Consider the following 17,140-nt stretch of genomic DNA (forward strand, 5'->3'; position numbering starts at 1 on the left):
GGCTTAGTTTTTTATGCCTTGGGCATGTGTTGGGCCGAGAAACGCTTAGAGAATCGCTTACCTGCCGAGAATTGCATGCCCTAACAGGTGTTATGCCGAGAATCGCTTACCTGCCGAGAATTGCATGCCCTAACAGGTGTTATGCCGAGAATCGCTTACCTGAAGAGAATTGCATGCCCTAACAGGTGTTATGCCGAGAAACGCATACCCGCCGAGAATTGCATGCCCTGTCGCGGGAGCGCGCATCACTCTAAACTCTCGCATATTGATAAGAAAACGATGAGAAAGAAAATATTACCGAAGAAGAAACTTTTAAAGATATTCGTAACACTATCACGTTTCTTAACAAGGTAAGCCCTAAAACGGTGGGTTTTATTTCGCAGATTAATTTAAATAAATACGGTTTTTACACCTTTATGAGTCGAACGTTTTTCAGCCAGTGTCTGATGAAAATGTTATCGGCAGATGGTTTGAAATTCCCCGATTTTTTTAACACCATAATAGCTTGACGCATTACAAAACAAAGGCCCATTATGTAGAACATTTTATAGCATCCTTAGTTGTTTAGTCTATTAATGTAGGGGGGATGCATTTTAATTTCTGAGACTGCCAATATTTGCATCCCCTGTCTATTGTCCTGTTGATATGAAACTTATAGCGGTAGCTCAGAGAACAAGTGTCATTACGTAGAAAATGTGAAATCCCTCTTAACTCTTCATTTCTTTAAGTTAGCAGGGGGATACATTTTTTGGCATAGCAAATTATTAGCTTGCCAATACATGCAGGCCATACATATTTTCCCCAAATATTATTCTATTGATATAAAGCTAATACCAGCAGTTCATAGAACACGTGTGATTATGTAGAAAACGTTATTTCACTCTTAACTGTTTGTTTCTTCAAGTTAGCAGGGGATGCATATTTTGGCACACCAAATTATGAGCTGCTGATATTTGCATGCCCTGTTTTTGCTTGATCTTATGATTTCATTATGTCACAACAAAGGGTAAGACAGCAATACCACCATCATTGTGTCAAGAAACGCCCAGTTGACACAGATTGATGAATGTGAATTACTTAAGAGTTAGATTTGAGTAAAGTGGGTTCTTTATGAATATTTCTTACCGTGTTGTGAAATAATGAATGCATAAGATCAAATAATCCACTTACAGGTGAGGAAGGTCACCAGCGGCCTCCAAATGTCCCTTGCCAGAAAATGCTTGTCCTGCAATTTGAAGATTTTGGATTGTAATGTGTTATATGAGGATGGCACATATCCTCTGAGCTACTAGAGTGACTTTCATATCTGTACAACACTTTTGAACTGAAAAACAGGGCATGCAAATATCGGCAGCTCATAATTTGCTGTGCCAAAACATGTATCCCCTGCTAACTCAGCTAAATAGAGAGTTAGGAAGGATTTCACTTTGATACATAATCCTTTCTGTTCTCTGAGCTACTGGTACTGTTTCAATCAAAAGGATGATATTTGGGGAAAATAGACTGGGCATGCATATATCAGTAGGCTCAAAATCCATATTGGCAAATTATGCATCCCCCTCCTAGTTTGAAGAAATAAAGAGTTAAGAGTGACATAACCTTTTCTACATAATTCCACTCATCCACTGAGCTACTGGTATGAGTTTCACATCAATAGGATAATATCTGAGGAAAATAGAGAGGGCATGCAGATATCGGCAGGCTTTGCCAAAAAATGCCTCCCCTCCAAACTTGAAGAAGCAAACAGTTACGAGTGAAATAACTTTTTCTACGTAATCACAGTTAACCTGCGAACTAAAACCCACCGTTTTAGGGCTTACGTGGCTAAGAAACGTGATAATATTACGAATATCTTTCGCAATAGTTTCCTCTTCGGTCATGCTTCAGTAGCATCAATATGCGAGAGTTTAGAGCGATGCGCGCTCCCGCGACAGGGCAAGCAATTCTCGGCAGGCATGCGTTCGTTTCTCGGCATAAATAAACAGGTCCTGGCTCCACCCACTCATAGGTTTTCTCATACTGAACCCGTACAAGTAGTTCACAATTCCTGCTGTTCCTTGAACGAAATTTCCGAGAGACAACAGCGGACGAAGCTTCGTCAACAGGGGTCTGTGGTAAACCTAAAACATATCTGTCTGCTATCAGCAACTGTTCTTACTGGTAAGTTTTCCTCTCATCTACATTTGTTTCTGCTGTTCTGACGCGTTTAACGCTGATATTGATCAGATTTAAGGAGGCTGGCTCAATTACATGACGCCCTTTTTTTTTGTCCGGCTCTACTTTTTACAGTTAAAAAAGGTTTAAGCTCATAAAATGACACTACAGACATGTAATATATCGTCCACATATACACTTTCTTTAACCTTTCAAAAGCTGTTTTTCTTGGCTATTTGTGGTCTTTAAAGGGTCAAAATGTCTTGCAGTGCGGTGCGACTGTCCGAACTCAATTACTGCTTTAAAATTGTCTTAAAAATTACATTAAATCTGTTCAAATCTATCTTAGTTTCTGTTTGGCACGATTTTCAAAGTCTTTTCTTCATCCTGTACAAATATTCAAAGCATTTTTAGTTATAATTCCATTATAACATTTAAACAAACTTGGTCTGAAGACGTCTATTTAACAAAATATCACGTGGTGCGACCATCAAGAAATGTCAATTTTTGGACTTATATTTTGAAATACAGTCAAAAACAAGGTGTTGCATCATCCAATAGTCTGCCATGAGTCCTTGGACACATCAAAGAGGTTTGTTAATTTTTCTCAAATTTCATAAAAAGTGCCATTTTTAGCAGTAGTTATGTAGTTGCCACATCTGGGAACCATGTGGTATGACCTCAAAAAAAATTTAATATTCCTACAATTTTCAGTTTTGATTATGAATTCCATATTTGCCCTGTGTGGGAAGTTAGCTTGTGTTTTTAAGGAGGCAAATTATTTACCTGTTAATAATGACTGAACATGAAAATATCATTTGGTGCGACCATTGTAATGATACATTTATGTTCTTGAAGGGTAGTTTCTGTGCTTTTATTTTTGATTTCAAGACTCAAATGCAAAAACAGTACTTTGTATTATTATTTCCAGTATAGATTTTTGTACAATTTTAGCATTTTTTGAACAATATCATGATAAAAATACAATGGAACATGTAACATTACGGAAGTAGTTACTGCATGTATTTTGTCATTTATTGTTTAGTTCTATTTTACTAGATGCTACTGTCATCAAACTGTGAGCTATGATAAAGTACCATGGGTGGGCCAGGTACTTCAGGATGTGGGAGAAAAAGTCCAAGTCAGCACCATGCGACAGTCTGACAAGAACTTGTTCACATGGTCACCTGCTCATCAGAACCTGAACCAGCAACTTCATAGAGTTCCAAGTTGAACAGCCAAGACTGGGCAAAATTCACGATTACCTGGTTCTAAAAACTGCTTTAAAATAAGCATTTCACTTTGTCCACATGGACATTAAAATACTCAGGAGTAGAGGTGTGCCGATTGATCGGCCACCGATCATAATCAGCCGATTTCCGTGAAAAGGTGTATGATTGGTGATCACCGATCACTGTCTTTTGTTGCTGATCACAAAAAGTGACTACATACTTCGCAGCCTGCTTTTCCTTCACACTGCACAAGCAGACGGCAGCAAATCCTAAGCAAGTGGAAGTTTAACGCTGTGAGTGATGGGACGTTTGCATCTTGCGATGGAGAAATAGCTCAGGAGAGTAGCACATCAAAATGCATCAATAGAACAAATTTTACTGATTATTGTTACTGATTGCAGGTATTTCAGTTATCCTTTTGATTGAATACTTGCTGCATTGTGCCCTGCAAGCATTGTACATGTTTTTGTCTAAAGTAGGTGATTTTATGGTTCCATTTTGCCAGATCACATAGTAGCATTTCTACCTAAAGCGAAAAATTAACAACCAATCCATGTGATCAGTATTGGTGATCAGCAGTGATCGGCCCTCATGGGTGATCAGAATCGGCAGGAAAAATCTTAATCAGTGCATCTCTACCCAGGAGTAATATGATGGTTTGGAAGTTCATTGACATTCTTTTCGTTTTGAAACTATTACTTATCTTACATGGTTCTGCTTAAAATAGTTAAACGTAAACTGAATTATTATATTTTCATTAATGTACATACTTTTGGGAGATTGAAAATGTCTATCTTTATTCAGTTTTTAAAATAAAATTAGAAAATTAAAGCAATCTCCTGTGCATTCTGATTTTATGAGGGATATGTTTGAAATGTTTGTTACAAAGTTGATTACTGCATTACTTTTTATGCAAATTAAATTGGTGTTTTATTTGTGGTGTTTTTTGTAATGTACTGTTCCTGCTTGTAATTCTATTTCTATGTTTTAAAGGGATTTTGACCTGTTTCCTGGGCTACATTTATTGTATAAATCATTTGGTGCGACCATAAATCATGTGGTGCGACCAATTAAAAAAGTAAATGTATTGAATTCAAAATAGAATATCTAGTATCTGGAGCATAAATATTAATCAGTATCTTCAAGTGATTGAAAATTTATTTATTTTTTTATCACAGTTTGGTGAAATGGTGAAGAAAAACAGTGATCAGGTCAATTATAAATGGAATTTCACAGTTCTTTGGGGGGGGAAAGTGTCATAATTGCCAGAAAAATACATAAAAACTTTGTTTCTAAACACCTTAAATAAATGGAACTGTATAAAACAAATGTATAATACATCGTGGAAAATACCTTATTTTACAACAAATCATGGTCGCACCACATGACATCTTTTAAGACCACAGTCAAATCATATTGATAAAAAACATCTGAAAAGGTCTCATTTTAATATTAAATTATGATTTATGTGTGCACAACATTTCAAATGTTCTATTAATTACAAAGGATATGCATATTTTTTACATTTTTAATTTAGCCAGGTGGAAATCCTTATATGTCAATGACCCAGCTGGAGACAGTCGTATTTTGAATAATTGTTGGTTTTATTATTATTATTTTTATTTACAGCAATGTTTTCCTAACCATTAGAAGGATAAAACACACATTTGTTGTACTTGTTTATAAAATGACGAGCCGTCATTTCCCAGAAACGTCCTCCTACTGTTCCAGCATTACACGCCTCTTCCTCTTTGTCTCACAGGTACGATGGTGAACTGCTTTGGTCTGGTCACTGACAATAAGGAACCAGGTACCCAGCCATTAGTAAACAGCCTAAAGATTTTATGTTTGCCTGTTCCTCAGTCATGTCCTCTTTTTAATCTAATTGATTTATTGGTTTCTTCTTAGAATTTTCATAATTCAGCATAGAAGGAACAATGAACAGTTTAATTGAGACATTTTTAAACATTTCCTATGGTTCCTTCTTGTCTTTCTTTTGCTGATTTAGTTCCTCTGAAGAGCATTGATGCTCAGCTGGAGGTGAAGGACCATGTAGCTACTCTGGTCTCCACTCTGACCTACGAGAACAAGGAGGACAAACCTCTAGAGGCTGTGTTTGTCTTCCCTCTGCCTGGAGATGCTGCTGTGTGTCATTTCAGTGCTCAGATTGGAGAAACACACATTGTAGCTGAGGTGAAGGAGAAACAGCAGGTGAGCTGGAACAAAGATGTCTTCTCTATAAAAAAACTGAAACACAGAAAAGTGAACATTGCTGACATGCTTCATGTGGACTGCAGGCTCAGGAGGAGTATGATGACGCTCTGAGCTCCGGTCAGCAGGCCTTCCTGTTGGAGGAGAGTGAGCAGAGTCCAGATATCTTCTCTCTGAAGGTGGGCAGGCTGCCTCCAGGAGAGAGCGCCTCCATCAGGCTGGAGTATGTCACTGAGCTGGCTGTGCAGGCTGATGATGGGTTGAGGTTCTGTCTGCCTGCTGTGCTCAACCCTCGATACCAACCCCAGGGTAGGAAAACCAGTCAATAAATGGATGCACTCATATACATTTTAATTGCAAACTAAATGACTCCCAGTTTTCTCTCATGTTGTTTCCAGGTAGTGAAGGTCCCAGTGTCCAGGTGACCTCAGTACCAGCCTCTCTGGTGCCCTACAGTCTGTCCTTTTCCGCCCAAGTGTCCTCTCCTCGTCCAATCTCTAAAATAGAGTCCAGTTGCTCTCTGGAGCCTCTTCAGTATCTCAACGCTGATCAAACTAAGGCCACGGTGGGTAGAGAGCTGATGTTACTGCTGGATGTAGTTATTACAAACAAGATAAATAACTTTAGTTTTCTTATTTCTGTGTTTGAATTGTAGGTTAAATTGGGTGGAGGACACAAGTTTGACAGAGACATTGAATTACTGATTTATTACAAAGACGCCCACCAGCCCTCTGCTGTGGTGGAGGCAGGACAGGCCTCTGCCAAACCTGGTGAGAACGGATTACTTAAGGAGTTACTGATTATTCATTGTTGGAATATAAGAAGGTTTATGTATATTTGTATTTTTTCCATCTTCAACATGTCCCAGGCTCTCTGATGGGTGACCCAGTGGTGATGGTTAGTCTTTACCCTGAGTTCCCCCAATCAGTGATGTCCTCACGCGCTGCCTGTGGAGAGTTTGTGTTCTTGATGGATCTATCAGGAAGTATGGGCTGCCCCATGAACAACAGCACACCGCAAGAAACTCGCATTAGCAGTGCACGGGTATTTATCCAAGTTTTAATGGGATAGTTCAAATTATTTTAGAAGGATGATTGTTTAGAGTTGATGACTAGTAATATTTGTTACACCTTCAAAGATTCTTCTGTACGGGTCACAGATTCTATTCTACAAGTAAGAAAATGTAAAAGTCATGCTCTAATACTTTTTCTCCACTCAGTCCTTTATATTTAGAGAAAAACTAATTCAAACGCCTGTATTCACATCTCCAAAAAGACATTTTAGAAAATGTTTTTTCCTTAATACAGACACAAGTTAACTGTATGAAACTACTGATGCAAGTCACAAATCTGGTTTTACAAGCCACGCTTTAGCTTTGTGTAATTTGTCATGCTGAAAGTGGAGCACAACGTTTTGTCTTGTCGGTAGTATGACTTAAAAAATACAAAAAAATACAGATCTGGCTCAAGTTGAACCAAGTACAGGAAACTGTTACTGGGACTTTGTGGTAAAAATTAGCACTTTAGTGTTACTAACGCTACTTCATGGACTAATTGCAGTGAAATCGTACCTGACCTACTTTTTCCTGCTTAGCAGTGTTGCTGTCAGCATGTTGTGGGTCACATAGAGCATATCCTCTCATTGGTATTGTAGTTTAACTAAAAGCACAACAGTATTGGACATTATTTAGAAATTAGTCCATTTGCAAAAAATCACAATGTAAAAGCAAAAAAACAAACAAACAAAAAATCTACTTTTGGTCTGGAACAAACAAGAGAACCTCTGGACTTTCCTGGTGTGATACACATGTTGACATGTTCAGGTGGGAAGGAATTTTCTTTTGGCCATTTCCTGAATCAAGAAGACCACAGGACTACTTTGTTTAAATATTTTGCCAGAGGTGCCATTCATTCTTGAGGACATTTTGACTAAAGACTTTTAGGTAAATAACCACTCAGTGCTGACTTGACAGCAATTAAAAGCCTTATAAAATGACACAACTGATATATTTAAGTTGGAGTGTCATAATATGGCCAAAGTCAAATTGAGTAGATTTGTCGACTCTGGATTAGATGTTAACTGTTCAGAAAGTCTTAAATTGTTATGAAATAAATAAAATAAAATAATTGAATTGAACTACATCTTTATGTAATTTGTCAAAGCATGATTCCTTCTCTCTGTAAGTGTGTTTTTTACTTCCTGTCTTTCTTTAGGATACTCTGCTGCTCCTGTTGAAGAGTTTACCAATGGGCTGCTACTTCAACATTTATAGTTTTGGTTCCTCCTTTGAGCACATCTTCCCGTGAGTGACATCTAACTCCCGATCCTAAACACCCTTTAATAAGTTTCTTTTTCTTATTTCATTTTTCTTTGACTAACACTGATAGGTATTTTCCTTTCGAACCTAAATAAAAGAAAGAACCACAGACAACGTATATAAATTTTATGTGGAGCTTTTGCAAAAGGGAAGGCTCTGCCAAACTTCTCCTCCGAGCAATTTACAGAGCGTTCTGATCTGCTCTCACATGAGCTCCTGTTTTTATTGTCAAAGAACAGGCAAGTGGGCAGTCAGGAAAAACAGGTAAAGAGAAAAGAAAGAACAGAAAAGGTAAAGCCTCTAACCCAGGGGTGGGCAGCTCCAGGCCTCGAGGGCCGGTCTCCTGCAACTTTTAGATGCATCTCTACTTCAACACACCTGAGTCAAATAATGAGGTCATTAGCAGAACTCTGGAGAACTTGACTGCACTTAGGAGGTGATTCAGCTATTGGATTCAAGTGTGTTGGACCAGGGAGACATATAAGAGTTGCAGGACTCTGGCCCTCGAGGACCAGGATTGCCCACCCCTGCTCTAACCCAAACATCTAACAACCCAGTTCCAGATGTGATATATGATCAAAGGTCTGAGCCCGGTTCAAATCTCGGTCAGTACTGTCAATAAAACAAAATACGACTGTTCACAGGTAGTTACTAAATTAGGAGGTGTTCTTGCAAAAGGATTTAAGGTCTGAGAAACTCAGTGTTATCTATTTCTCATAAAGTTGAACAGACAGTAGTGACCTCCATACACACGTGAGGAAGAGAACACTTTAAACAGAAAATCACAATGATCTATAGGCTGAATGTGCACTAAAGTAAGAATAAAATGATAATACCAAAAAATCTCTAACAAACACTTCCGCAGGAAATTTCATGTAAAACTTGGCAACTTGGTGATTGTTTTAATAGATTATGGCATGTTTTGTGGCTTTTGATGTTTATCATAATTTTATTTGACATATTCCGTACTTTATTTGGCAGTAAGAGTGTGGAGTACAGTGAGAAGACCATGAAGGAGGCTCTAGAAAAGGTTGAAAAGATGGAGTCTAATCTTGGAGGAACAGAGATTCTTAGGCCTCTTAATCACATTTACAGCCAAGCCTGCATTCCCAAACATCCTCGACAGGTCAGATATACACACTTTTATTGCACCAACTCTTGACGTTGCACCAGCAAATAATGAGCTTTATCACATCTATGTAAAATGAACAATGTGGTTGTTCACCACAATGACTCCTACTGCTTTACTCATTTCTGAAATGTTAGACAAACTTGTTTTCTCCAAAGCTCATTTACATCTCCTCCCTCAGTTGTTTGTCTTCACTGACGGAGAGGTGAGGAACACCAAAGAAGTTACTGATCTTGTTAAGAATAATGCAGACTCCCACAGGTGAAACCATAAACACACAGATCCCCAGTCTGGTTCATGTTCTGATGTCATTGTGAGTTTGAAATCAAACTCTTGTATCTTAGGTGTTTCTCTTTTGGGATTGGAGAAGGAGCCAGCTCTGCTCTCATCAACGGGATGGCCAAAGAAGGCGGAGGTCAAGCTCAGTTCATCACTGGAGCTGACAGGATGCAACCAAAAGTAAAAACAAAATTTCTGGAAAAAAAAATCACCAACTCATCAGAATGTAATGATAGTAAAAGTAAGTAATTTCACAACTATTGTTTGAATCACAGGTGATGCAGTCACTCAGGTTTGCAATGCAGCCAGCTGTGAATGACATTTCCGTCTCTTGGGATTTACCAAAGGGAGTGTCCGCCACCGTTCTCTCTCCACCCATTACAGCAATATTTCAGGGTCAGAGATCGCTGATTTATGCTCAGCTTACAGGACCGGTAGGGTCACCAGAATCTCAGTTTATGTTTTCTGTATCAAAGCATTTAGCATGACATATTGTTATATTTTTATCTATTTTTGTAATTTTTTTAATTTGTCAGAGTTCAGAGGAAGCAGATGGCAGTGTGACAGTGAAGTACAGCCTGGCAGGTCATCCCTCTCAGAACCAGCTGCACTTCAACCTCAAACCTGCAGAGGACTCTGAGTAAACGCCTTATATCCTGGTTTGACAGTATTGACAAGACATATCATAGTTTTGTTGAAATGAGGTAGTATTTCTACAATTTCAAGGATCTGCAACACTGAAATATAAAATAATCATCCAGTCATAGTTGTGATATAACTGGTTCTTAAGAGGCAGAGTCCACTATGGACAAGTCTCTACGCCATTCAGCAGCAGCACAGAGACACACTCATAGGTAATTTAGAAACACCAGTCAACCTAAAATGTAGACTTTTGGCCTCTGATATGAAGAAGAAATACCAGGAAAAAACTCAAACATTCATAGAGAGAAAATGCAAACTCAATGCAGAAACTCTGGACAGGATTAAAATTCACAGCCTTCTTGTTGCAACGTGAAATTACTAACAACTGTGCTGCTATTTTTGCAGCTCCTAATGTGAAATAATAAACATGTTATTTCTAATTTTCCCTTGTTATAAAAACAGTTTTTTTTAGATTTGTGGAAAGTTATGGACATTTTATTTTGTCTTGGGTCTGAAAGCAAAGTGAAAAGATGTCTTGAGGTCACCTCAGTACACAAGTTTAAAATACAGAAAGTATCATATTAGTGATATTACAACAGAAATTGGATTTGATTTACTTTTAAGAAATGTGAAAACATAATCTTCCTGCTGCCATAAATGTTGCTTATTGAATTATTGATGAATAGCAAACAGTAGTGAAAAGACTGACCTTCTTCCTGAATTAATGAAAAAATAGGAGGTCTTTTTAACCTCTGAGAGTCGGACATAAGATAAAATAGAGCAGCATGATGGGAGAAAAAGGTTGAAAACTGAGAAAGCAGAGGCAATTTGTGTTCATAAAAACATTTGATCTCCATCTTTAGATCTTTCTCCTTACTGTCTGCAGATTAACAGTCCACAGGCTGGCTGCTCGCACTGTGATTCGCTCTATGGAGTCAGAGGAGAGGACACGAAGAGGACACCAGGATGAAGAAATGAAGAAGAAGGTGGTGGAGCTCAGCATCCAATCAGGAGTAAGCAGTTGTTTCACTGCCTTCATTGCTGTCAACAAAGACAGCGGCAAGGCAGTTCAAGGACCGCTGGTGCGCAGAAATGTCCCGACAGGTGAGTAATTTTTTTTTTCAATCATATATAATAAAATGATAATAATAATACTGCAAAACATTATCTGCTTGGTTAAATTGAATTAGCTATTTAATTTAAACAAGCAGATGCATCTTATGAAGCTGGAAGTTATTAATAAGATTAACACCTTTGGTCTGTCTTGGTTTCTCTGTGTTTTCTGCTGTTTTCTGTTTCAGCAGCTCTGGCTTGCAACTCTCCAAGAAGTGAGTAAAGCACTTAAAAAAACTTGAAAGTATTCTGAACTAGGACAGGATATTTCAGGACTACAGCATAATAGCCCTCCATTGTCCACTGAAATGGATGGTTATAGTATGCTGTTGACAATAAAGAATGAATTATTTTATTTTATTTTGGTTTAATTTTCACTGTGTGACCTCTTTGGAAGGTTTCCAGACATAAGTGGAATGAGGCAAGATAAATAATGTATCTTCCATAACAAGAAGAGCTAAAACACATATATTATGCACTACAAGATGTGTAGAGTGCTTAGAAATAGATATTGTAGGAGAACCATCTTTAATAGACAAAGTTACAATGACATATTATCAAACTAAGACTGCAGTATAGATTTGCAAATGAAAATTGAATAGTCGTAACTGTGTTTAACCTTGATTGAAAATGTTGATTCTAACTTCCTGTGAAGCATCTTCACTTGCAAACTATCCCTCTAAGAATACTTTGCCATTTTCACCAAACTGTGAAAACTTTGAGGATCCACAACAAAGTAGATGGCAGAATCTTGTACCAAACAGAAATAGGAGACAGTTTTTAAATATTTATTTCACTTCTACATATGTTTTGGTTATATATAACTTGTTTTCTGTTTTAGGAATGGCTAGGTCTTGTTCGGCTTCAGAAAGAAATAGTAAGTAAATCCTTCAAAAACAAAGTAAAACTATAATACAGAAACAATGACAAAAATTTGTTGAGAATACTCTGAAATACAAGATATTTCAGTACTATAACTTATTAATTATATGGATGGTGCCTATAAATGATGAATAGTTTTATTTTATTATGGTTTAAGTTTTATATTTAATATAAATATATTGGAAGAGCTCATTCAATGTAGGTTTTACCCTGTCTTTTTTCTCCTTTTCTGTTTTTGTGATAGATATGTTTCGTCGTGCTCCACGAGACAATAGTAAGTAAAACAACTACAAAATTAAGTAAATTGTCTGAAAAACCCTCAATAATAGATTATCATTCTCCTACTGCTTCATGTTGTCTTCTTTTCTTTTCTGCCACTAATAACAGAAACCTGTTATGTGACTCGTGTGACGCAAAAAAGTATTTCCATTGCAGTTTTGCGAAATACATCTGTTTCAATGCGACCAAATAACTTGTCGAATTTTTTTTTTATCCAAAATGTGTTTCCATGAAGTAACTTTATCTCTATAAATAAATTTATAGATATATATTTATATACAAACCTTCACTTTTTGATTTCTATTGTTTTTTTTATGGTGTTTTGGTCCTGTTTTAATTACTTTTTACATGGACTTGTGTCTTTAATAAAGGTGATGATGTTGATGAATATGTTGTTTTTCCAGATTGGCAGCTTTTATTAATTTAATGTCACCTGTTGTTTTTTTTACTTGTTTTCTGTTTTAGGAAGTGCTGATTTTTTGGCTCCACAAAGAAGTTGTAAGTAAATCCTTCAAAAACGAAGTAAAACTATAATACAGAATCAATCACAAAAATGTGTTGAGAATACTCTGAAATACAAGATATTTCAGTACTATAACTTATTAATTATATGGATGGTGCCTATAAATGATGAATAGTTTTATTTTATTGTGGTTTAAGTTTTATATTTAATATAAATATTTTGGAAGAACTCATTCAATGTAGGTTTTACCCCGTCTTTTTTCTCCTTTTCTGTTTTTGTGATAGATAAGTTTTGTCCTGCTCCACGAGACAATAGTAAGTAAAACAACTACAAAATTAAGTAAATTGTCTGAAAAACCCTCAATAACAGATTATCATTATTCTACTGCTTCCTGTTGTCTTCTTTTCTTTTCTGCTACTAATAACAGAAACCTGTTATGTGACTCATGTGAAGCAAAAAACTATTTCCATTGCACTTTTGCGAAATACATCTATTTCAATGCGACCAAAAAACTTGTCGAAAATTTTTTTTTTCTCCAAATTGATGTGTTTCCATGAAGTAAATGTATCTCTGTAATTTCAGTTAGCGCATCTCTATGCTTGTGAGAAGAGACCCACCAATACACATTTACAAAGATTTACATTTTATCTGTTGAAAATAAATCACATTTTCTCTGGACTTAAACCGCAATGAAGAATAATATTTTAAGGATGAAGCCATGATGAGATTTTCTCAAACTAGAATTTTCAATTTGTTTGAAATGAAATTTGCTTAATTTTATTCACTTAATCTTTTTAGTTTAAGAGAACTTTGGGCCTAACCTAAAAATCTCAGCAACTCTAATTTCCTGACTGGTTAAATATCAGTAAAATCCTCTCTGTCTCTGATATGGTAGTTCGCAGATATATTCATACCCCAAAAACTTGTCCATATTGTGTCACATTTCAACTACAAACAGAAATATATTTATTATAATTTAATGTGAAAATTGAACAAGACTGTGAAGTGGAAAGGGTATGAATACTTTTGCAAACCACTGTATGTAAAACCACAGTTTTACAGAAATATGTGTTCTTGATAAATTAGTTCACTAAAACAAAACAAGGCACAAGCAGAGAAGAAGCTCAGTGGCAGCTTATTAGTATTATTATGGTTTAATTTTCATTCTGAGATCTTCATCAAAATAGATTTCTGAAGATTTACATTTTATATGAAAAAAAATAATTACATTTTTTTCCTCTGTACTTTTGGAGTGGAGCATATGTTTTGTTTAGATGATGCAAAACTTTGTAGGTAAAACAAAATAATAGAAAAAAAATCACAGTCATTCTGATGTGTTTTCAAGAAGGACAGCTAAATTGTCCTATTTTGCTGCAAAGAAGGAAAAAGGTGGAATATTCTCTATTAAGTAAAACAATGAATGAGTTACAAGCACAGCATCATAAAACAATCCTCAATCTATTATTGGTCCTGAGAAACTGACAATGACACCATTTGGTCTTATTGTTTATTTAAATGGACTAACCTTAAAATTAGGAACATGTCAAATATATTGTTGAATTGTACTATTATTTAAAATGTCAGTAATTTGCAGCAGAAACTAACCTTTAGATGGCGCTGTTTTTTTCAAACACTGAATCAGAAATATTCTTTTAGTCTCTCTGGGCTCCAGCATCTGACAGACATTGCTAAGCACAACAACATCTAAGCCCTGAAACTACTGATGAATAAAACTGCAGCAGTTAAAATTTTAATCAACAACAAAAAAAAAACAACAAACAAAACAATTGTTAATTAAAGGATTTTCTGATTGTTGGCTGTCTTTAGCATTTCTGAATAAATGTCAGTCATATTTCAAGTTTTATTTTCAGAATTTCATAAGCAGAGAGTTGAGTGAAAATACTACAATTCCTTAATGAATGATAAATTTATGGAGTAAATTTATGAATACGCCAACTTTCAAAGAATGTGGCAAATATCCTGTGACAGACTAATTTCAAGAAAAATTAAAAGCTTCATTAATGATAATCTGTTTACAGAACCTCTGTATATTGTTGTTGTGAAAGAGCAATATTGCTGTCAGATAGTCATGATTATATGGCTGGCAATAATTTTCAGGAAAGGTGCCTCCGTCTGTTAACCCTCCCACAGTGTAAGTGCGACACTTGGACAAGAGCTAAGCGGAGTTGTCATGTCAAACTGTCAGTTCCCAAAACCACAGACAAAAAAAAATTGTGAAAGCAGGAAGCTAATTAAAGCTCTGTACGTTTTACCACTTTTTAGAATGTGGGAGGGTTAAATGATGTATTATTCAGTTACACATGCATAAACATTTACTTGTACCGTGATGATGGACGATGTTCCTCAGTAATGCTCAGTTTCTTTTTATTCTAGGGTCACTTTGTATGGAGAACTCTGGTAGTTACAGACATGAAGAACGCATTGATTGTAAGTAGTATTTATTAATGCAGTGGATCACCTCATGGACCCACTTATCAAGCTCTTTCACTTCACAGGTGATGGTGATTTAGATTCAGGTAGGTCAGCACGGTCAGCCGCTGAACCACCACAGCCCCATAAAGACCCTCTGCTGCAGCTGGTGTCCCTGCAGAATGCATCTGGCAGCTGGATGCTTCATGAAGCTCTGGCTGCTGTGCTGGGAAAAACCAAAGAGGAGGTGGAAAAGGCAAAACCAGAATTGGTGGGTTGTAATCTAAAATAATAATAATAAAAAATCTTAGAATGTAAATATTAAATAAGAGTTTTTGTATAATAATAATAATAATAACACAAACTAACATTCCAGGTTGTAAAGAGGGGAGTTTAACTAGAAGTAGGGTTAACACCGACTTCATGTCCAGCTGACCAATAAGCCTAACATGCATATTTTCACACACAAAAATCCATAGTACGCAGAGACAACACACATATACTTGGGGAGAACATGAAAGAGCCTTGCAGAAAGGCCCTTAAGTGAATTTAAACTCAGAACTAACACCATATTTCAGGGTCAAAACTGTAATCAGAGATAAAATGGAGTTGATCAACTAACCATCAAGTATATGAAACGTACTCAGTAACAGACACTTAGTAACCGCTAAGCTCCAAGTAGTCAGTGAGATTCCTCCTAGTGCGGCCTCAGTAAAGGAAAACAGCAGTATAACATCTCTCCTTTTCATTGTCCTGTTTTGTTTCTCTCTGTTAATTAGGTCAACAATGAAGTGTGGGCCTCCATTCTGGCTCTGATTTGGCTTCATGGTTTTAAGATGGATGCAAAGGAGGAGTGGGAGCTTCTGGCTATGAAGGCGGCATCATGGATTAAAGCTCAGAACGGTAATATATATAATCACCAGGGAACTCCTGTTTTTAAGTGTGTAATAAAACAGATGTTAAAACTGGATGCAAAAAATAACATCAGTGAATCTTTTCTTCAGCTCCATGTGTGTCAGAGTGCGTTGAAGCTGGAAATAAACTGTTGGGTTGCAGCATGAAGAAAGAAGCTCTGGGGCTCTGAGGTTTTCTGTGAACAGGCTTCAGCTCTACTATGAAAGCAGCTGAGTGGAGAAAGGAAAACACTGAAGTTAATGATGACCAAGAAGAAGATGTTTATTGTAGATTATAGATGTGTTTATTCCAAGTCATGGAGCATAGAAATGCTTTTTGTTTACTACAGTCAACATATTTGCAATTTAACAAGTCTTATTAAAACTATATATATATATATATATATATATTTGTGAGAATTAAATGAGTAATAGAAAATAACAGCAGACCAGAAAATATTCACCCTTCAGTTTTTTAAGAGATTCTCTAAATCCCTTCTTAGTCACTCTGGCCCTTAGACCCGTCGACCATTTTCTCACACTTCTTTGACATAAACCTTTAAACTGTATTTAACTCAATATCCAACCAAACATTGTGGTATCTGTGTATATTCAGGGTTTCTGTGAAGAATTGTTTGTGAAGAGCTGTTTGGGACTCATGCTATTGTTCTTTACTGTTTATGTTCCTAAGAAGCATTCCTATAACTTCACAGTGTAAGAGACTTATTCTCCAATAAATATGAAATGCACCAATCACAGAAAAACGGACCCGAAATAATTATTTCCCAATAAATGCATGGTTTATATAAAAAAAGAAGCATCTAAGTAACTGATTATTATGTAAACTACAAACATTTGTATTTGTTCATTAGAGGGGGTTTTAGCTAGAAAATACGTTACATTTAATGTCAATCTTTTCGACTGTTTATTTCTTTTACACAATGTACAACACTTTATTAAAAGGAAAGATGCTGTACAACATGTCAAAAAAATCAAATTTTATCTCACAGTCCCTGTACAGGTTGATGGTAATTAAGTACGACTTAACAGATTATGAATTGGTGAAAAGCTGGTATAACCTGTATAATGATTAATTAAATACATGTCCATTAATTC

At 36.3% G+C, this 17,140-nt stretch overlaps 1 protein-coding gene across 3 annotated transcripts; it reads left to right on the forward strand.

The window, feature by feature from the left end:
* Window positions 1-1,943: 1,943 nt before the first annotated feature.
* On the forward strand, window positions 1,944-16,788 carry LOC102218675 (von Willebrand factor A domain-containing protein 5A-like). 3 transcript variants are annotated; one of them, XM_023351012.1, is made up of 23 exons: window positions 1,944-2,160; window positions 5,149-5,196; window positions 5,395-5,597; window positions 5,684-5,906; window positions 5,996-6,162; window positions 6,253-6,367; window positions 6,466-6,641; window positions 7,811-7,899; window positions 8,896-9,040; window positions 9,225-9,304; window positions 9,388-9,502; window positions 9,598-9,756; window positions 9,859-9,962; window positions 10,851-11,068; window positions 11,266-11,292; window positions 11,919-11,954; window positions 12,204-12,233; window positions 12,704-12,736; window positions 12,986-13,015; window positions 15,096-15,149; window positions 15,218-15,402; window positions 15,911-16,034; window positions 16,136-16,788. In XM_023351012.1, exons 1-23 carry the CDS (start codon window positions 1,956-1,958, stop codon window positions 16,213-16,215), a joined length of 2,646 nt encoding a protein of 881 aa, XP_023206780.1. In that variant the 5' UTR covers window positions 1,944-1,955; the 3' UTR covers window positions 16,216-16,788. The 3 variants fall into 3 exon arrangements, with proteins under 3 accessions (XP_023206780.1, XP_023206782.1, XP_023206781.1); XM_023351013.1 differs by having other exon boundaries at window positions 1,945-2,160; window positions 11,269-11,292; XM_023351014.1 differs by lacking the exons at window positions 12,704-12,736; window positions 12,986-13,015.
* Window positions 16,789-17,140: the final 352 nt, after the last annotated feature.

The sequence above is a fragment of the Xiphophorus maculatus genome, chromosome 18, assembly GCF_002775205.1.
Source record: "Xiphophorus maculatus strain JP 163 A chromosome 18, X_maculatus-5.0-male, whole genome shotgun sequence".
Lineage (NCBI taxonomy): Eukaryota > Metazoa > Chordata > Actinopteri > Cyprinodontiformes > Poeciliidae > Xiphophorus > Xiphophorus maculatus.

Bases quoted from the DNA above. Each gene is read 5' to 3' on its own strand.
- LOC102218675 (XM_023351012.1), top strand. From the start codon at position 1,956: ATGCGTTCGTTTCTCGGCATAAATAAACAGGTCCTGGCTCCACCCACT. The intron at 9,963-10,850 runs GTAAACGCCTTA...TACTGTCTGCAG, and splicing joins AAACCTGCAGAGGACTCTGA to ATTAACAGTCCACAGGCTGG. The intron at 11,293-11,918 runs GTGAGTAAAGCA...TTTCTGTTTTAG, and splicing joins GGCTTGCAACTCTCCAAGAA to GAATGGCTAGGTCTTGTTCG.